The following is a 22,122-nucleotide window of genomic DNA, read 5'->3' as shown; positions in this document are numbered from 1 at the left end:
GCCACAACTAACCACTAACCTAATTCATCAAAAAAAAATGCACTTTGAGATTATTTCATGAATAATGGCAGGCCAGTATTGGTAAAATTAGGCTAAGGCCCGACCCATGAGTTACCCATAATATGAAGACATTAATTAAAAGAAGTTTAAATCTAGGCCCCGAAATGTTAAAAGATGTGCATACCCTTATGCATACTATCAATCCCCTAATTAAATAAAATTTAAAACTAGGCCCCTAATTAAATAAAATTTAAAACCACCAACAACCGACCACCGTCCGCCACCCACCGCCAACTGCCACAACCACCACCACCACATATTGGAATGTATACCTAAAAGTTACAGATGCATATAGCTTGTGTAATCATAGGTTACACATGCATATTGGCATGTGTAATCAAAAGTTACACATGAATATGGCTTGTGTATTTTGCCTGTTAGACATCAAAAAATATGCAAAAAATAAAAGTTTCTTTATTATTCATTTCACTTACAATAATTTCCCCATTAATCAATTACAATATGTAAATCATCTGGGAGTTACACAGATTTTTGTCAAAGAAAAACATTGATAAGAAAACAATAGTTAATTCATAGTTTGATAACCAGAAAATAAAAAAAAATCCTAGACCTAGTATTCAAACTCTTGAACATTAATATATCAAAAATACTTGTGACGTCTGCAGAAAAAAAACAAAGATCAATTGCATTATTAAACCATGTTGGATTTCTTAGAAAGTCTGTCAATTCCTTTTCTTAACAACAGACTCGTGTGCACAGTGGTCAACCTTGCAAAAGTTGCACTCTTCAAGTCCCTTTTGTAGAAGTTATTGGCAACCTGAAGAAACAAGCATTCGACTTTAATGAGATTGAAATAACAGTACACATAGAAATGCAGAATCAGTTTCACATGCATCTGACTAATGCAATTAGGAATTACATATGTATCTGACTAGTGTAATTAGGAGTTACAGATGCATTTTGGCATGTGTAACTGAGAGTTACATATGCATATACCATATATAATTAGCATTTACACATGCATTTTGACATGTGTATCCAGCAGTTACAAAGATGAAACATACAGTGCCTTTACAGTAGTTAAAAATAATTGATCAAATATTAAAAAACAAGCAAGATTTAAACATACAGTTCCTTATTCTTAATCATACAATTTTAAGTTTTTGATCAATTAAACAGAAAAATGCAAATTTTCCCAATTAATTCCTAAGTGAAGTACCGGTTCTCGTCCAATTATATCATTCCCCGTACGTACAAATTCAACAATATGAAAACTGGTTACAAAAAACTATCCTCGACAATCAGTCACCAACTCACATATTCCTGCCAACTAAATTTGTTTATTGAGTACTCTGTAACATTTGGATATGGTAGAGTGTAAACAAGTGAAAATGGAGCAGAAGATACGCAATAGATTTAAAACAAGTTTAAAGATGCAGTCCACTCAGATTCCAGTCGCTTTTCAACAAAATTCGCTAATTTCTTCTCATAAAGTTCACAAAATTTAAAATGTTTCAATCAAAGATAAGCATATTAGATCAGTTTTGACCTAGAAGTATTCATGTAAGATATATAATAGCTAAGATAATTTAAAGAGATAATGGACACTTATATCCAATGTGATTCATTATGTAAATATAGATAATGATTACAGAGTACTTAGCAGTTACACATGTAATGGCTTGTGTAAACGGCAGTTACACATCCATATGGCATGTGTAATAAAAAAAGTTACACATCCATATGGCTTGTGTAATAAGCAGTTACATACCTTTGGGAAGATCTGACCACATAATGAATGTCGTCATATTTGTTAAAGTAGGATCCTTGTATTGCTTAGATTTTCCTGGTTTCTTCGCCTTCACCCATTTCTCAAAACATTTTAAACAGAAATTATGACTGCAAGGAGTCTGAAACAAGTAACAACCAAATTTCAACCAAAAACAATCCATCATTATTGTTCCTTTCTTTTTCTCAAATACGAAAAAAACAACAACAATTATCACATTAGATGAAGGCCACTTAAATTTTTACAGATCCAATTCGCATGTGTAACTAGAAGTTACACATATCAAATGTATGTGTAACTACTAATTACATATCCTTATAGCTAGCGTACTCGTAAAATTGGAAGGCATCCACTTAGCAGTTACATAATATTTTGAACAAATTTATTTTATGATAGTATTCATATTTAAATCAACTAAGTCTAGCAGAAACCATGTTAAGTTAGGTATTCATCAAACCAGTTAATTTTGTATGATGCCTGCATATGATTTCAAACAGAGATATGGACATATAGTTATATCAGACCTGCTTGCACCTTTGCATATAAGAAGAATCTGGCCATCCAGATCTTGCATAATTAGCTTTCTTTTGTTATTAAACTCCGATATGTTCAGGATTTTGTATTCCCTGCAAATGATTCATTTGATAACAAATACAATGAATCAATACAACATACACACACATGAACCAATGCCAAAAGAAAATCGGAAACGAATATTGTTCACTATTATTGAGGAATATCTTTCTCTGATATCAACAGTTGATTGGGTTCTTTTACAATGTCATCCAACTTAATGTGTAACTATGAGTTACAGATGCAACTGAATAGTGTAACTAGTGTTTACACACGCATATGGGTTGTGTAATTAGGAGTTACACATGCATGTAATTGGTGAATTATAATGAACGAAACTCATCATACATTATTTAAGTTTCAAACCAAATAAACACAGCCTAATTTTGAATGGGAAAAAGGAGATTAGATTGCAGTACCATTTTGATCTGGCTTGTGCTCCATCCAGAGGTAAGCGGTGTCTAAGCAATCCTTGTACATCAAGAGCTTCAGAATTGCTTTCATCTGATAATCTCAAACATCTCGATCTTGTCTATAACAGCTGGACCGCCTACACGAAATCACTTTCTATCATCTTAAAGAAACTGTTGTTTCTTAATGATTCAGTACAGACCACAAGCATCAACTAAAAAAAAATGTATGTAAAGCACAATATGGACCTGTCACCCCCAACAGGAGGTAGAACTTGTTCCAAAATATCTACTGTCTTTTGAATGCCCACCAAGTAATCTGCAATAGTACGACGTAAGATGTTATGAGCGAGTTAGAGATAAATTCCATATCATATCACACCTATCTAATACAGCAGGCTCAAATCGTTATATAAAACTTACTATACAACCTATCACACCCATATGATACATATTCTTTCTCCAGTTACACTAACTGCAATACCACCCCCATCACCATCACCGGCTCCATAATCCTCCTCTAAAACCTACACCTACACCTCCACCACTACCACCTCTTTCTACTATGTAAAATGACCTATTCAGTTATCAAAAAACTACAGTTTTATAAGTTTCATTAGCATTGCATTAAAAAACAAGTTAAGCAAACAAATACCATGGCTAGTAGCCAACAAAAACCATTTTCTTTCTCGGTTTCTGCCAACATAATGAAACTACAGTAGAAGATTGAACTGATAATGAAATTGAAGGCATAGTTTTATTAGAGGTACATAGCTCAGTATCACCAAATTGCTTATGTTGTTACTATTTAAACAACTTAAAACAAACTGTATGAAATCTATCAAGAGTAGATGAAATAAAAAAAAATTAATGACTGATGAAATTCAAATCAAATACATGGGTAATAGAGATGATGACTCGCTGATACCGAATCTCAAATCAGTTTTGGATCTCAACTAGAAATCGACAGTTAGGACGAGCTAGACGAAGAACAAATATGAAATTTTTATTCATAATTCTTTTTTTTTTCTTTTTTTTTTTTTTGAAAATTCAATCAAATAAAATCTCTCAATTAAAGCATCATGACAAAGAGAAGATGATACTTATCTGTATACATAGATCGCTGATGAATTAGTGTCGAATCTGTAGATCAGTTAGTTGAAGATTGTTTCTAGGATTGTAAATTCTACTGCAATGATGCTCCTCCTTCCCTGGTGGCTTTATCATCGCCATCGATGACAACACTTGTTCAAACTTTTGGATCTTTCCTATTTCGGAGAATAAAGCAGGAACAAATGGTTACAACAACAACAGCAAAATCATGCAATGAAAAATTGAAGAAACGTTGAAATTAATCGATTCAAACCTCAATTTAATCAAACCGGAAAAGCAAAATCGATTCTCTCTGCTCAAATAAATTTAATACCCTAGATTGTTTTTATGTAAGAATTGGAGAGAGTCTGATTTTTAAAAAAAAACTGGAGAGAGAAAATAAAATTAAAAATGAAAATATCTATGGTTTCCTGTGATATAAATAGGAAAGGGTAGAGTTGTCATTATCAAAATTCATAATATAAAATCATGGGCCAGAATTGAAGACAAATTTACATTTTGGGTCTAATAATAGCATTTTCCAAAATATGGAGTTGATAATAAATAATTATAGTATTTTTCACCAATCATAATGCACCTTCTGGGTCCGCGACTATGCCTCTTTCACCACAATCTGCTGTCTGATGACCTGCCGCTATCTAATAATCAGGGGTGCTTAACAAAAAAAATGGAAGAAAGGCTAGAAAATCTTTTACAGCTGCTGCTGTATTCATTTTTCTTCCCAACCAGACTTTGACTGTACCCAAACATCATTCTAACCAATTGATTTCTGGAGTTATATCACATTCCAGAGCTCATCTCTCAAAATCAATGGGTTTCGAAGCTTCTCAACTGAATCAACTCAACAGGTAATATCATCGTATCTTCTATAAAACCCTTGATTTTTTTTTTCTTTTTAATTTTTTCAGGAAATTAGGTTTTGGAATTAAAATTTTTATAGTCAGTAGTGATTATTGTTAAATTGAAAAAAGATTGATAAGTGATTATTGTAGTGATTGTAATACATATGATATATGAGATCTCAGTGCTGTCTTCTTTGAATTCCTTTTATTGAATACTGCCCCTTGCTTTTTCATGTAAATACCCACTGGAGGCAAGCTATCCTCAAGCTCTTTAGGTTGTTAATTTGAAATGGGGGATTTTGAAGTCCAGAATATTCGCAATATGTGTATACTTGCTCATGTAGATCATGGGAAGACTACCTTAGCTGATCATCTAATTGCTGGCTCTGGTGGTGGATTACTCCACCCGAAACAAGCCGGGCGGTTGAGATTTATGGATTGTCTTGATGAAGAACAGAGAAGAGCAATTACAATGAAGAGTTCTTCGATTGCTTTGGAATATAAAGGTTACTCTATCAATCTGATAGACTCACCGGGGCATATGGATTTTTGTGGTGAGGTATCTACAGCTGCGAGATTGAGTGATGGAGAATTGGTGTTAGTGGATGCGGTTGAGGGTGTACATATACAGACCCATGCTGTTCTTCGTCAGGCGTGGATTGAGAAACTCACACCTTGTTTAGTTTTGAACAAAATTGATCGGTTGATTACTGAACTGAAGATGAGTCCTATGGAAGCGTATACTAGGTTGCAGAGGATTGTGCATGAGGTTAATAGGATTGTAAGTGGATATCAATCTGAGAAGTATCTGTCAGATGTTGATTCTATGATTGCACGGCCTGTAGATGAGACGGGTGGTGATGAGAATTTTGAAGGTATGGAGGATGATGAAGAAGATACTTTTCAACCACAGAAGGGAAATGTGGCATTTGTTTGTGGGTTGGATGGATGGGGTTTCTGTATTAAAGAATTTGCTGAATTCTATGCTTCCAAGCTTGGAGCTAGTGTAGCTGCTTTGCAGAAGGCTTTATAGGGACCTCGTTATTTTAATCCGAAAACAAATATGATCCTGGGGAAGAAGCCTACTGGTGCAGGAAGTAAAACAAAGCCAATGTTCGTGCAGTTTGTGCTAGAGCCACTTTGGCAGGTTTATCAGGCAGCGTATGAACCTGATGGCGACAAAACGGTGCTTGGAAAAGTTATTGGCTCATTTCATTTGTCTGTTCCTCCTCGTGAACTAGAAAATAAGGATCAGAAAATAGTGGTTCAAGCTATTATGAGCCGTTGGCTTCCTTTGTCTGAAGCAATCTTGTCAATGGCAGTTAAGTGTATGCCTGATCCTGTTGCTGCACAATCTGTTCGAATCACAAGGTTACTTCCGAAGAGAGTTGTTCTGGACTACGCGGGTAAGTCTGATGTCCTCGAAGAAGCAGAGAATGTAAGGAAATCTGTTCAGGCATGTGATTCAAGTCCTGAAGCACCATGTGTTGCTTTTGTATCTACGATGTTTGCTGTTCCCATGAAGATGCTTCCACACAGAGGTCCCAACGGAGAGATTGTGAACAATAATCCAGACGAAGGCGGGGTTGCTGAATCAGATGAGTGCTTCCTTGCGTTTGCAAGGATTTTCAGTGGGGTTCTTTTTGCAGGGAAGAAAATTTATGTGCTTTCAGCTCTTTATGATCCATGTAAAGGGGAAGAAACAGTGCAGAAACATCTGCAAGAAGTTGAGTTGCATTCCTTGTATCTCATGATGGGACAAGGTTTGAAACACGTGGCCTATGCCAGGGCAGGAAATGTTGTTGCCATACGAGGCCTTGGTCATCACATCTTGAAGAGTGCAACTCTTTCTTCGACTAGAAATTGTTGGCCATTTTCAAGTATGGTTTTCCAAGTTGCTGCTACTCTGCAAGTTTCTGTTGAACCAACAAATCCAAGGGATATGGCCGCACTTACAAAGGGTCTGCGGCTTCTTAACCGGGCAGATCCATTTGTAGAGGTTAGTGTTTCTTCCACAGGAGAACAAGTGATTGCAGCTGCAGGAGAAGTTCATCTCGAGAGATGCATAAAGGATTTAAAAGAGAGATTTGCAAGGGTTAGTCTAAATGTCTCAAAACCCCTAGTCTCCTATAAAGAGACCATTGAAGGGGATGGATCCAATTTCCTTAAGAATCTGAAGCTCTTGATTGGTAGCTCAGGTTGTGTAGAGAAAACAACTCCCAATGGTCGATGTGTTGTGCGAGTGCAGGTAGTAAAGCTTCTGCCAGCACTGACAAAGTTGCTTGATGAAAGTTCTGATCTGCTTGGGGAAATTCTAGATGGAAAACCTGAGCAGAGAAGCAACAAACTGTTGGCAACACATAAAGAAGACAATTTGGTGTTAGATGAGAGTCCAGTTAAAGCACTTAAAGAACGGATGATGGATGTTGTGCAAGATTATGTTGCAAATGAAGAGCTCGACAAGGATAATTCTGATAAATGTACAAATGTGTGGCTTCAGTTGCTGCAGAGAATCTGGGCTCTTGGACCTAGGCACGTTGGTCCTAATTTTCTTCTTGTTCCAGAAAAAGAAGAGAATGATGATCATTCAGTTCTAATTCGAGGTTCTCCTCTTGCATCTCAAAGATTAGGGTTTGTTGATAAGAAGACTAGTGATGAAGATGTGGATTTTGAAAAATCTACAGAAACAAGCAGTTCGCTCTTTATGGAGGCAGAGAGTCTCAAGAGCAGTGTTTTATCTGGGTTTCAGCTTGCTACTGGAGCTGGACCATTATGTGATGAACCTATGTGGGGCTTGGCCTTTATTGTTGAAGCTAATGTTATTGCAGTGGAGAATCAATCCAGTGGATCTGATGTTTCTACTCAACTAGCAGATCACTATGGCATCTTCACTGGACAAATAATGACAGCAGTGAAAGAAGCATGTAGGACAGCTGTGCTTCAGAAGAAACCTCGACTTGTAGAAGCCATGTACTTTTGTGAATTGAACACCCCAACTGAACATCTGGGCTCCATGTATGCTGCTCTGTCTAAGAGACGTGCCCGAGTTTTGAAGGAAGAGATGCAACAAGGGTCTTCTTTGTTCACAGTGCACGCATATGTGCCACTTACTGAAAGCTTAGGGTTTGCATAGGAGCTTCTTGGAAAGAAATCTGGAGCTTCAAGGGCGCTACTTGTATTTAGTCACTGGGAAGAGCTTTCTGAAGATCCTTTCTTTGTACCTAAGACAGAAGAAGAAATCGAAGAGTTTGGTGATGGTTCTAGTGTTCTGCAAAATACAGCTAGGAAGCTTATTGATGCAGTAAGGAGGCGGAAAGGTCTTCCTGTGGAAGACAAAGTAGTTCAACATGCCACCAAGCAGAGGACACTATCTCGAAAAGTATAAAGATGGTGGTTCTATTGATGTATCTGGACCTCTAACAGAACCGTAAGTTGTTATATTGTTTTGTTGGAAGATGGGAAAAGAACAGGGTATTCAGTGGTACATACATGTCACCAGTGTTTTTTTCAGTGTTACAGATCTGATAACAAGAATTGAGCATCTGACTTTGAAAAACAAAAGATGGATGCCAAAGTTGGTAAATGATGGCTACAGTAACTGCAGCGTATTTCAAGTAACATTTGATTATGGAGATAACTCAATATTCTTCACGCTGTAAGTATACACTGTTCATTTCTGCTCGTAATTTCGTCTTTTAGAAATGTTCTCATTATTGGGCTTTATCTGTCAAACTTAGTCATTCTAGGTGTCTAATGCAAAACTGTTTCCCTTAGCTCCAGCCTCTAAGCACCAGATTAGTGACACTAGTTTGTATCAAGGTTAAGAGGATATACTCGATGATGAACTTGTGTACTCCATTACATGTATGACTAGATTATAAGGACATTCCTTGTGCATAACATGTGTCAGTTAAAATACCTTCGGATATAACACCCACATACAACAAAAAATAGATACAAAATGAAATTTTTGTCAGGTACCAACTTGCGTTAATTAGAACCATTGGTGCAGGAGTTTGGTTTATAACTCGGGTTTGAATCATGGTTTGATTTGTCAAATAAGAACAGCAAAATCCTCCAAACCCATTTCATTAGTTCCCAAAACCTGAAAACGAGAAACACATCATTTTCTGTGTATTGAGGGAAGTTTTGTGATTCCGTCAATTCACAGCATTCTATACTCTGGTGATATTTTCCATTTTCATGTTTGATCCCAGACTTGTTTAGGATGTTAAAGATACTAGAAACACTTGCTTTATACTGAAAATCCTTTGACGTAGAACCTGCGTCAAATCTTTCATGCTCATTTCTTATTACCTTAACTTGGAAAGAGCTAGTGTTGAACTTAGTTTCCAAACCAGGATTCACTGCATAAGAACATTAACCTGGAATGTACTTAACTTCTCATTTTACATTTGATGGGTCATGAGTTAGCCATTTGAACATACTTATATCTTGTATAAAGACAATGAATCTACTGCGTTGAAACATTATTATCCTTCCTATTAAAAAAAGAAACATTATTATCCTCTACAAATGTGATAATATATTATCTATTTAAAACTTATCTAAACCCCCTCAAGTTATCTTCAGAAAATAATGACTGGGAACTGTGACTAGTCTAAAAGCCATCAGCTTCTGAACCTATAAGGGAAGACTTGGTTGAAGTCTTCTGCTGTCAGTACTAAGAAACAAAGGTAACACAATCAAGAAGAAGAAGAAGAAGAAAGACTAGTAAAAGTAAAATGTAACCGGATTATAATAATCAGTTTGCTGTATGTATGTTCTATAGTTTGTATGAATCACACTAGTGACTGTAAGTAATTTGATCATTCTAAGTAACACAGGCACTTCACCAGCCACTTCTAGGCTTTGTATGCATCCTGGTAGAGCTAACTCACATACTTCACCATCCATTCTAGGCTTTCTATGCATTCTGGTAGATCGTCGTTGTAGGTTCTGACGTGAGTCTGCAACATCAAATTCAATGATTCAACCATATGAAACAAAAATTAGTTTATATTATATACACATGAAATCAGTATACTACATCTAAAATACAGGCCTATTTTTGTGTGTCTAATAGTCCGCACAACACCCTTGATTGATTAAGTGTTGCTCTGTTGACCTTGTTTTGGTAAGTTCACACATACATCCATAAATACTGAATCCTCAATTTTGAAGTAGAGACTGCATTGCCCATAATATTGTGAGTGGAGTTTTAATAAGGAGGATATATAACAATACCTCCATGATGAATTGGCAGGAGGAATCCTTATTGGATACCAAGGCTGAAAGAATGACCAAACCGGCGGCAACAGTTGATGGCCAGTAGCACAGCAGGTCAGGGTCCATCAAAGACAGAACTGCAAGATACTTGGCCGTGTCCTCCATTTCCTGATCCGCTCTTGCTGCTTTCAGATAGAACCTAGCAACATTTGGTCTTAATATTCTCAGAACTGACAGTGTGAAATAATAATCCTTACAGAATCATGGACTAAAAACTAAATGGTCAGGGATAGGCCAGGATGGGCGCAGACAGGTGCAGTGGTCTCACTACTATGAAGAATATAAACAAGTGACAGGAGGGGAAGGTAACAATACCATAATAGGTTGTAAGTGGTGGGCAAGAAACATTGGAAGTTGAGGATCTCTTGAACTAACCACTCCATGGCAACAACTTCACACCTGCTATACACATCGCTCCCAATCTGGAATGTCTTTTGCCTTATACTGCGGACATTTTTGTACAGAAACATATCAATTGCAGACAGTATAAACTATAATCCTTCTGATATGAATAACAGGTGTTCATGTGATCGAGTAATCCATGCCAAAAAAGGTGAATAATCGTTACCAGTTGTACATCTGATTTTCTTCGATTCTTGTGGCCAAGGTGAGGCAAGCAATTCCAAGCAGTTGAAGCTTCCTTTTGGTTTTGAAGAAGCCTTGGCTTAAAAATCTGTCCATCAGGCTTACACATAAGAACACTGTCTCTAAATTGAGCTCCCTGAGACCTGATTCCTGCATAGTTTGATTCATTCATTAATGTACTGAAATTAAGGAGGAGATCAGAGATTCATTTCACTGAAAATAACTTCTAATTACTGAACTTACATCGGTTATCCAGTTAACAATTGCTTGCCTCTGTTGAAGAAGAAAATCTCCATAGTCTGTTGTTGTGTAATAATCTTCGAAGTAATCTTTTAGAATCACATGATTTCTTTCTCTGCGTCTGAATTTGGTGTAACTATCTTCATGATTTTCATCTTCAAATTTCAAATACTGAAAATGAAATCAAAAAGTAAAGTAAATTCAGATCAGAAAAGTTTGTGTAGATTGGAGATTCTGAAATATCATAATCAAGTATGAATTCGAGAATGAGATTATGTACTTACTGTGAGTTTCTCGGAATAGTCTTTGTGGATCTGTGAAGAGATTTTGCAATCTGAAGAAGCTACAAAGCTTAATCTGGAGAATTCCTTTGAGTATTCAGTAAGAAATGAGTAATAAGTAGTCGGATTTAAATCTGATCCTTGAGAAAAATCAGTTTGAGATTCAGAATCGTAAAGTGATGATCCCACATAATCTGAGAATTCAGAATCTAGATCGGAAATTGTCTTTGAGTAATCTGATTCTTCAGCGCCATAAGAATACTCTTCAGAACAAACGAGTTCACAGTCTGATTCAAAGTCTTCAGGTTTTTGATTGATCGCTGTTGATTCTGAATCGGCGAATTTCAAATTCGATTCAACTTTACAGTAATTTCTCGACAAATCTGAAATTGACGCCACCGGAGCTCTGATTTCATCACCGACGAATTCATTTTCATTTTTCAATTCGGAATTAGATTTTGGAACAAACATGATCTCTGAAACACTTTCACCTCCTTGAATTTCCACCTTGGCTTTCTTAGCAACTGAATCATTACTAGTAAATTCCTCCTCCGATTTGGAATTTTTCCTTGAGTTTTTAATCGAAGAATAAACTGATTGAATACAAGAAGTTTCAGAGAAAGAGATTGCTTCAGAAACATTACGATTATTACCTCCTTCATCATTTTCATCAACTTTACGAGCTCTACTTTTCCATTTTCTCCCGGAAAACTCATCGCCGGAGAATACTACACCACAAGAATGAGATTCTGATACCTTCTCCGTTGCCGTTTCTTCAATCTCCTTCTGTTTGTAGCAATATCTAGTGAGGATTCTTCTATCATCAGAACAATTTTCAGTTTTAGAAACTACAACTTGTTTCTTCTTCTGCTCCTGCTGCTGCTTCAGGGAAAGTTTAAACTCTTGAAGCGTTTCAGATCCAACTGAAATCAAGTTTGATGTACACGAAATCTCATCTGGAATCAATACTGATGATACCTCATCGTTTGGTTTACGCTTTTCTACTCTGTATAAAGAATTTGAAGAAGATTCACCGAGAATTGGAGAGATCTGAAAACGTTTTCGACGAGGAATCTTTGATCGGAGCTTCTTCATTATTGATACTGGTTCGAATTTTTGATTCTTCTTTGTAAAATTACTTTTCTCAGACATTCTACTCTCAATTGCTTTCATTATCTTCAGTTGCAGAAGAAAATCTCGATGAATCGGTTTCAAATTATTTTCAAAATGAAATAAACCGCGAAAACTGAGAAGAGAATCTGAGGAGAGAGAGAGGTTGTACTGTTTTAAAGAATGAAATTGTGGGACCATGTGACATCATGGGGGCCAACTGACCCTCTTTCTCGTGCTGCGGAAGCCACTGATACTCTGAGAGACCGAGTATGCATCATCTCTGGAATGACTGTATGAGACATTGGAATACTGACACTCAGGGAAACATACGAAATGGGATACGTAATAGTTTTATACGGATTCGTAAAAGTCAAATATGATCAAAATTTCTGTCAACTGTTCATGATTCGACAGTAATATGTAGCGGCGTATGAATATGTATAATTATTTTTAGAGATATGAATTTGGCATACAAAATTTGACATACATTAACATGTTACAAAATTATTTTTAATATAATCTCCTTAGATACTCCTTCCTCCGTCTTAAATTAATTGAGCTAGTTGTAGTTTGCACAATTTTAAGGTAAGGAGAAAAATGAAGTATGTTTAAGTATTTTTTTACAATTATACTCTTATGTATAATAACAAGTAAAACTAAGAAATGATTTATCTCTTAAACTATACCACGGTTTTTCGTCAATTTTATACGGTTGAAAAACATTTTAAAACATCTACGTAACGAATATAAACATGACTATTAAATTATAAATATTTTTTATAGTAATAATAATCAATTAAAAGGGTAGTTTTATAGATATCTCATTGATTAGTGAAATAACTCAATTATTTATGGGAAAAAATTTAAAACCAAATAGCTCAATTAATTTTGGACGGAGGGAGTATAATTTAATAATTGACATGAACTACATATGTGATATACACTCCGCAAATAACATGTACGTTGGTGGTATTGGAATCAGATTGGTGTTTGCAAAATTTTAAAGGATCGGGATCAGCTAACAAATCATTTTGACAAAACTTCTTAACAAAACTCATCAACCATATGATACAAAATATCGGACAGCTTACATTTATGATGACATGGCACCAGATATACTTTTATTCTATGTTTGGTTGTGAAACAAACTGTAAGTTTAGGAATGCAAAAACCTAATACAAACCTAATGTCGGTCATCATCCCTTTAGTCGTAGTTATCTTCTACTATTTACTTGATTGAATTTGAATGTCCATTATCTAGTCACATCCTCCATCTAACGAAATTTCTTCAACACGGCTTCCATTTATTTATACTTTTATAGATGATGATTTACAATTTTCTTATTATAGTCAGTTGTGTATAAACATTTAACAGGAAATTAATTATGTTTGATTGTCACTAGACATGCATAAGAGCTTGATTTCAAGGGGAAAGATTAAATCTTTGATTGGTATTCAAGTTTTCATATGACTTTTTTTTTTTGTTATGAAGGCGATGATCGTTATGTTTGATCCCAGCTAACCATTTATGATCATCAATGTAAATATAAATCTAGAGTTGACAACATGATTACTCAATTGAAACTATCATCAAATACTATTGACACTTGTTGAATAATCCAAAGTTTCTTCCGATCATATAACACCATGTCCACTTTACTTTGCACATACCCCATTGTTCTGGACTATTAGGGCTAGAGTTTCTGTTCAATTTAGGGTTCGAGTTTTCAGTAATTAATGATGGATATAGACTGGGGAGAGAAACGCAGAAAGGAAGTGATGGAGATATGAATTTTAATTTCCGTCCCTTATGTTTGTTCACCACCAAACACAACCCAAACCTAAAAATCCTGTCATGTAATCAAAGATATTAGCCATTAGATATATAAGATCAAACGGTTAATGTGTTTTGTCAAAGGTGTTTCTCAAAAGTTTTTATTAGCCGATCCCCACCCAATTTTAAAAATAAAATATATAATAAAAAATGATATATAATTTAGTAATGATGTGGCAAAGTATCCGATGATTGCTTTTCCTATGGACAATCCTGGATTACCCGAGCAACATTTTAAGAGAGAATCCGATGATGGTTACGTAACAATTTTATTGTTGAAATAAGTATTGGGTTTTGTTTCACGAGCAATTTCCGTGAGGTTAAATTTTGATCTAGCATTTTTTCTTTTCTGTTTGGTAAGTAATTTAGTTTTACAGCTTATTGCCTTTAATCCTGGCTCAAACTACGACAATTTCATGTCAGAAGACACAAATCAGAATAATTTTGCTTCATTTGGGGCTTAGTGAAATTAGAGAGATATGTATGAATGAAGTTGCTCGTATTGAGGTCCCAAGCAAGAAACTTAACTAACTAAAAAGAAGAAGAATTCAAACTAAACCGAAGTAGAATATCCTTTATATCTAAGGATTTATATTCTTGTTATTAATTAGTATTATTTTAGGTAATTCTTATTTTTAGAATTTATTTATTTTAAGAAGTTATTTAATTCTAGAATTATTTATTTTTCAAGTTAGGTTAGTTAGGTTTAAAGTGTATTTTCTCTGTAAACAGGAGATAAGATACAATATTTAATGCAATCATATTTTCTTTACAAATTTTCTATTTTTATTATCAAATTTCATTGTTCACGCTTCCGTTCTACGTACCTAAGCTTCGAATCCCGGTCCTTAATTTCTTTTCATTTATTTTATTTCTTTAACCTTTGGACTCTTCTACTTTATCAAGATCGCTGCATCTCTTCTTCAGAACTCTATTATCAACTATCTTTTTATTTTTAATCCAAACCACATAAAAAAAAAAAAGAAAAAAAAAAGAGGAAAAGATAACATCGTCTTCTACTTTACCTTTTAATCTTTGCCCAATTTCCTTCCTTACCTATCTTCTTCTTCAACTTTTCTAATTTCTGGTTCAAATTTATACCTTATCTTTTCTATAAAATTCTTTGAAGACACACTGTGCGTTAACAAATAGAAACTCAAGCCGCGATTTAATGTCAACTTGCAGAATCTCAAACCGCAACTCAACGTTAATTTAAATTAATGAATAATTCTTATTTAGTTGGACCGAAATGATGCTCCCTCAACCTCGTGATAATGAAGCAGATCCAAATTATCGTTTTGAATCATAATCAACCCAGACAGTAATGAAGTTAGCCAACATCAAATCCTGACACACAAAAAACATTATTACCTTCTTGGGAGTCACCTAATAACCAAGTTAAACCTTTTTGTTCCCCGATTATTAAATATCAAAAGTACTACGGGAGAATACGAGAGAATACACAGACCATTACTTATCACGCCATTAGATTTTGTATTCGACGTTCTATTGCGTAATATATTATTTGACCAATAACTTATTCAAAGTATATTATTCGATGGATGGGTCATTTACAATATATAGTAAACTCGAGGTCGACTTATATTCAAAATTGTGGGCATGATATAGGAAGTGTGCTTCGGTATATTATCGATTCAAGGCGAATTCGTTCTAAGATGGCGGGCCTAATGTAAGGCATCCTTTAGATTTAGGATTAACATTTTTTTTTGTTAATCATTATTGTTCTAAGAAATTGTTATTTTTGGAATTCATTTATTTAAAGAAGATATATAATTTTAAAATTACTTATTTTCCAAGTTTGGTTAATTAAGCTTAAGTTGTATTATTTTCTCTATAAATAGGAGACAAGTCCAATAAAGTTTATGTAAGGATCTGTAAGTTCATCAACACTATTTGACCGGTCGAGAGACGATTTAACCGTTAATAACTTGATAAATTAAATATGAACAATAGTTTAGTCATTAAACTAGTATCATTGGATAGGACTTGAAAAATTATGCGAAATGGACTACTTGAGCGCGTCATTCGGGTACCGGACAAAGAAAAATCATCTGATTAGCATATGAAGTGGAATAGTCATTTTATGGTAAAGGATGTAAGGGAAACCAAGTTATATACTTGTGGAAACCATTATCCTAAATAGTATGTTTATTCCATGGGCTGCCAATATCCAATTGGATGAGTGCTTTAGAAATAATTCATTTGGTAAACTCAAACCAATTTTGAAGATATATTCATTTTTATCTTTTTTTTCCTTTTACTTCTTCTGCTCTTCTCCTATTTTATCTAGTGATATCATCTCAAAAGAAGTGAACTTGATTTTTTATAAGTGATTTATAGAAGTTTTGTTAGAACATTGCTCGGTCAAATTTACAAGTGTTGCTATCTCAAGCTTGTTGTCAATTTAGTTGCCAAAACTATATATTGATTTCTAGTCTAGAATGAGTTAAGTATCAGATTAGGATTGAAGTGTAGTTGAGAAATGAACATCACGGTTGTAGCTGCCCCCAAATCTAGGAGATGACTAATCCAAGAGATTAACTAAATAAATAGGCACTAAGAATCTAAATCATTTGCTTAAACATTCAATTAAGAAATCTGCTACAAAACTTAACACAAAAACTAGCCCCTCTCTGAGATATATATGTACAAGAACTCCTCTCAAATGATACATATACAATAGTCATTTGGTTTACAAATATAATATACAACGTAATAAACATTATCGAAGTTAACCAACTAACGAACTCAACCCTCGAAGCTTTCGCTGCGCAACTTTAATCTGTCTCTAAAACTGAAAGTGGGAATGGGTGAGCACATCATCCCTAAAAGGGGTGCCCCGTAGAAATAACATTTAACTTTCAAGTAATCATGGGAAAGATCTGGAAAACAATACATGTTTTCCCAAACAATAAAAAGAGACCAAGTCACTGAAATAAACAAATATGTATATGGACAAACTCCTTCTTCAAACAATGTATATATTGGTGTCAACCGGTTCCACACCTATTAGGTAATATTGTGGTGTATCGCGCTAGCCATATCATAAAAGCTGAAAGTAAGCAGGTATAAATGTGAAGGAGTGTATCCTATATACCACAGGTGAAAATTCTATAAAGTTGTAGATATTTATAAGTCCTATCTATGGACTATAGAACCAACCGAATTGAATTAGTAAACATTTATATGTGTTAAAGATCGAAAATGAAAAGGTATAAAACCATAAACGGGCTTAGAACCATTAGATAGTTCACTTAGCCTATACTAGAAAATTGTATGACAATATGTTATGAGCCTTGTATGAGCCTTTTGGATAGATTCTTAGAGTTCTTGTGTGATTAAAAATTAGTCTATATTAACAACGATCTATTCAAAGGATGAATCAGTGGATCGTGGATATTGAGGTAGGCGTGGCTTGTCATATAAGAGGTGTGAATTTACATTTAACTCTTTTGTAACCGTTGTTGTTTCTTTTACAAAAGTCTATGTTTAACAAACTCATGCATTGTTTAGTTTGCATTACGATCGTTCTGTTGATTTTTTTAATCTTTTCATGGTTTGGAAAGGATCTGTAAGGTTTTGTTTGTCATTATGAATTTTTATGGGAAATAGAATTTCCACCTGTGGTATATAGGATACGATCCTTCACATTTATACCTACTTACTTTCAGCTTTTATGTTATGGCTAGGACGATACACCACAATATTACCTAATAGGTGTGGAACTGGTTGACACCAATATATACACTGTTTGAAGAAGGAGTTTGTCCATTTACGTGTTTGTTTATTTCAGTAACTTGGTCGCTTTTTATTGTTTGGGAAAACATGTATTGTTTTCCAAATATTTCCCATGATTACTTGAAAGTTAAATGTTACTTCTAATGGGCACCCCTTTTAGGGATGATGTGCTCACCCATTCTCACTTTCAGCTTCAGAGAAAGATCAGAGTTGCGCAGCGAAAGCTTCGAGGGTTAAGTTCGTTAGTTGGTTAACTTCGACTACGTTTATTATGTCGTATATTATATTTGTAAACCAAATGACTATTGTATATGTACCATTTGAGAGGAGTTCTTGTACATATATATATATATTTCAGAGAGGGGCTAATTTTTGGGTTAAGTTTTGTAGCAGATTTCTTAATTGAATGTTTAAGTAAATGATTTAGATTCTTAGTGCCGCTTTATTTAGTTAATCTCTTGGATTAGTCAGCTGCTAGCTTCGGGGATGCTACAACGATAGTCATAATTAAATTTCTACACGTTAAAGGTGAAGATCAACCGAAGCTTTTGGAGAACTCCTTCAACAAAAGGTAAGTGAAAACTAAACCACATATTTCTCAAGTTATATTCATCTTTCTATCTATGAGAAGTTGTCACATAACTAATTAGACTATCATGAGAATATCAAGGATTTCGAATCAAGTTTATCTTGTGTCTGTATCGTGTAAACGGGTTCTATACATGGAATTCATAGATATCTGATTGTTGTTTATAATTTATGCCCATAGTCTCCAGGGACAACAAGGAAAAAAAAAAGGCAAGCCGAAATGATATATAAGAAGTAATAAGATCTTGATTCCCCTTAGAGTCTGGAACCTCATCGAAAGGGAGGTAAAAACTTGGATACTAAACACCGTGGGGTTTCGGCAAGTAAACCCATAGGTATCCACATCAATGAACCAAAACCTCAAGCGGATCTTCCACCAAAAGATGAATTTGATTATGATACACCCAATGAAGAAGAAATGAACCAAGAAAAAAACTAGTGACAAGGAAGTTAATGAAGAAGGAGGAGGAGGAGAAGTTCAAGAAAAAGTTCAACAAGAAGGTAAAAAACATACTTCAAAGAATAAGAAAGGAGACCACATGCCGGACCCGAAGAAGATGTTCCCTCGCATCCCTACTGATTCGCTTATGGGTTACCCGGTGATGAATGACAAATGTTATTGGGGTATAAAGAGAGTTGGGATGTTGTCTTCTTCTGTACCACAGTAAATATCTCAAACTAATTATGTTATTTAAGATAAAACTTATTATCAGTTTATTGTTTTGATTATTGTTTATTAGTTTTTTCTTTTAGGAACACGCCGATGCGTTATATATATGGAGCTAGGAACATCGGTGAATATGATGACCTTATGGACAGTGGAAAGAATAAAATCTGACTAGGAGAAGTACCAGAAGTAATCTAACTAGTCGATTTTATGGGGTTTTTGGTTGTAGTCGACAATTCGGTTGTTGGATATGGAAAACCTCTTGTTTCCGTATTCACCGAGAGATTTTACGGGGAAACAAATACTTTTCATCTTCCGCTTGGTGAAATGACGATAACTCCAGATGATGTCAGTTGATTACCTTCATAAACATAGCAGGTAAAGTCGTAAGGGGGGAAAGACTACGCGAATGAGATTGGGTGGACATAATTTATGAGTTCACCAATATTGTGTTCGGTTGTGGTGAGGAGAAGACCGTGTCAGAGATACAGGTAGGTCAAAAAAAAACAGAGGATACTCCATCTTTCGATCTTGAGGGACCAATTCATGGGAATAAAGAAGATTCGTGCACATGGAAAAGAGATGACTAAGGAACATATGGAAGCTACAACAACCGCATAAGTACTCTACATTTTTGGAGTTGTTATCTTCCTCGACGTTTCCGCTTCCCGCGTGAATATATACCAAATCTATTTAGCTGTTGCAACCATTTCACAAAGTTGTCGACTAATCTATGGGTTATGAAATCCTTGCACACCCGCTGAACGAGTTTTAAAAGTCTTATATGGCTCGAAGCATCCAAATCGGAAGGAATACGTCTCTTCTGCGAGTGTGGATATATTTGCACTTCCTAGAGTTTTCTGAAAGGAATTCTCTGAACAAGCAGCGAGACGGTTCATGTTATGGAAACACCCTTCAACGGTAAGCTGAAGTCCCCCAAAGAGGAATATCTGGAGTTGAAACACCAATTGGATAACTTGACAATGAACGACGTTGTCTTTCACCCTTACAAGTCGGATTATGCTGAAGGAATGGTGGTTGGGTGCGAAGACCAATGTTATTTTGTCCCTTTGTTTCACCCCAAATGGTATGTAATGTACAACCCGACGAGAGTCGCAAGACAATGTGGCAGTGTAAAAGATATCCCAGCACCTGGAAAGTATGAATTGGTTATGAAAAAATGTAAGTATCTCGATATCGATATTGAGGTTGTTCACGACCCTGAACCATCATCTACGAATTGGGATAAGAGAAGGTACCACATCCATAAGGCGGGTGGATACCCCAAAACAGATGATGATGCAACTCTAGATTACATGCCATGATACCTCCATGTTTCGGATACTCGAGTAATACGAGTAGATGAGAGGCCCCAAATCTATGAAAAATAAAAAAATAAAACTATTGAGTATTCAGTGCGCCTTGTTACTCAATTATGGTTTTGTTAATGGTTTTAGCATGATTTGTTGATTTTTGTTGTTTACAATGAAAACAGAAAAGATGAATTGGGCGTTTGATAAATAAAGCATGTCTATATATAAGGGAATGAGTAAAGGCCGAGGAGAATCAACAAAATATTAATGAATTTAACAGTATGTAATAAATGCGGGTGCAAAGTTTGGGGAAGCGGTGGAGAATACAAAGCACAAAAGGAAGAAAGTCATTGCGAAAAGGAAATCTCAGGGAGAATCGAGCTCCTTCCAACATGATATCGACGAAGAAATATTTCCTAATCGAGGACGAGGTGTTCTTGTTCGTGGACGTAAAAGTGTCCACGGTGGTCGTTGTGGGTATGTTGATAATGATGAAGATGATGAGTAATAAATGAATTTTTTTTGTCTGTACCTATGGATAATTACGAAGTCAAAACTTATGTATTAAACTTATGTTTGTTGGTCGGACTATGTTAAGTTATGTTCGTTAGTTTATGAATGGATGCATCTAGTTAGTTTTAAAATTGTTGTGCTTGCTTAAGATGTGACAAAAGAACTACAATTTGGGCGGAAAATGTAGGATTCTAATAGTTTATTCAGTGACAATCGGATTATGTCTTTTCTCCAGTGTTACAATTTCATAATCGGTCTTTACTGTTTACCAAATATACCGAGAAGTTTATTTACTTGTTTTTTCATGGTTCAAAATCGGTCTACAGAGACATAGTTAAAGGCTGATTCAAAATAATAATAATATACAAAATTTTGACAACCAACCACAATTGGTCTTTGTGGTAACACATATAATATGATTCTTGTAAGCAAATGTCAATATTTTTATATTTTTTTTTTTTTTTGACAAGAATCAGATTACGTGGGCTTTCTTATGACCCGATTATGACATGACGGATTTTATAAGATTTTGCAAGGTCAAAATCGGTCTATGTGGTTATAGTTAAAAGCCATTGTCTAAATTGAGTTTAAAAAAAATAGTTGTTAAGTCTTTATCTATATAAGGACAACCTCCTTCTCAGGCACATTTTGCCCCAAACTTGCAACTTTAATCCATTCATACTTCATGTACTACTCTATTAGACCTTGGAAAATGGAATGTATTCCTGAAGAACATATGCAGCTCATGAAATCGTTTATTCTCGCCTTCCACGAACGTCATAATGAACTATACTCAATGGTTTGGAAGAGATTCAAAGAGTTCTATTATGAGCGCACCACGAATCTGAAAATCCGTAGATGGAAAGACTTAGTGTTTTGATTCGCATACATTAAAAGTGTAATGCGAGAGCAAGGTCCGCCCTGATGTTTTGCTGCCCCAAAGAAGATCTAAAAAGTGTTGCCCCTTCTCATAAAAAAGACAAGTAATTAAGAGCATGAGGTGGCATGTAAGTTGTGCTACCATCATTTCCTAACTGAAAATCAAAAATTGGATTCAAAATCAAGCTTAGAATTTGAATGATATATGATTTTTGATTGATTTGGGAGTTTTATTTTACTGTGGATGGTGGCTCATGGTAAAAGTGGTGTATAGAAGGAAGCAGGAAACCACAAAGAAGACGATAGTTTTCTA

At 35.1% G+C, this 22,122-nt stretch overlaps 1 protein-coding gene, 1 long non-coding RNA gene and 1 pseudogene across 2 annotated transcripts; 1 reads left to right on the top strand and 2 right to left on the bottom strand.

The window, feature by feature from the left end:
- Positions 1-631: 631 nt before the first annotated feature.
- LOC113302662 lies at positions 632-4,252 on the bottom strand. The gene is made up of 6 exons (XR_003337001.1): positions 4,160-4,252; positions 3,043-4,061; positions 2,803-2,933; positions 2,335-2,436; positions 1,793-1,931; positions 632-838 (listed from the first exon to the last, which is right to left on the bottom strand). It is a non-coding gene; the product is annotated as an uncharacterized LOC113302662 (long non-coding RNA).
- A 355-nt stretch (positions 4,253-4,607) lies between these two features.
- LOC113304237 lies at positions 4,608-10,980 on the top strand (annotated as a pseudogene).
- Positions 9,406-12,587, bottom strand: LOC113304935 (cyclin-SDS-like). Its single transcript, XM_026554056.1, has 6 exons — positions 11,143-12,587; positions 10,857-11,017; positions 10,606-10,772; positions 10,353-10,481; positions 9,996-10,176; positions 9,406-9,718 (listed from the first exon to the last, which is right to left on the bottom strand). Exons 1-6 carry the CDS (start codon positions 12,452-12,454, stop codon positions 9,641-9,643), a joined length of 2,028 nt encoding a protein of 675 aa, XP_026409841.1. The 5' UTR covers positions 12,455-12,587; the 3' UTR covers positions 9,406-9,640.
- Positions 12,588-22,122: the final 9,535 nt, after the last annotated feature.

This window comes from Papaver somniferum, chromosome 8 (assembly GCF_003573695.1).
Source record: "Papaver somniferum cultivar HN1 chromosome 8, ASM357369v1, whole genome shotgun sequence".
Taxonomy (NCBI): Eukaryota; Viridiplantae; Streptophyta; class Magnoliopsida; order Ranunculales; family Papaveraceae; genus Papaver; species Papaver somniferum.
Note: the sequence above shows the minus strand (reverse complement) of the source record. Positions and strands in the feature narration are given on the sequence as shown.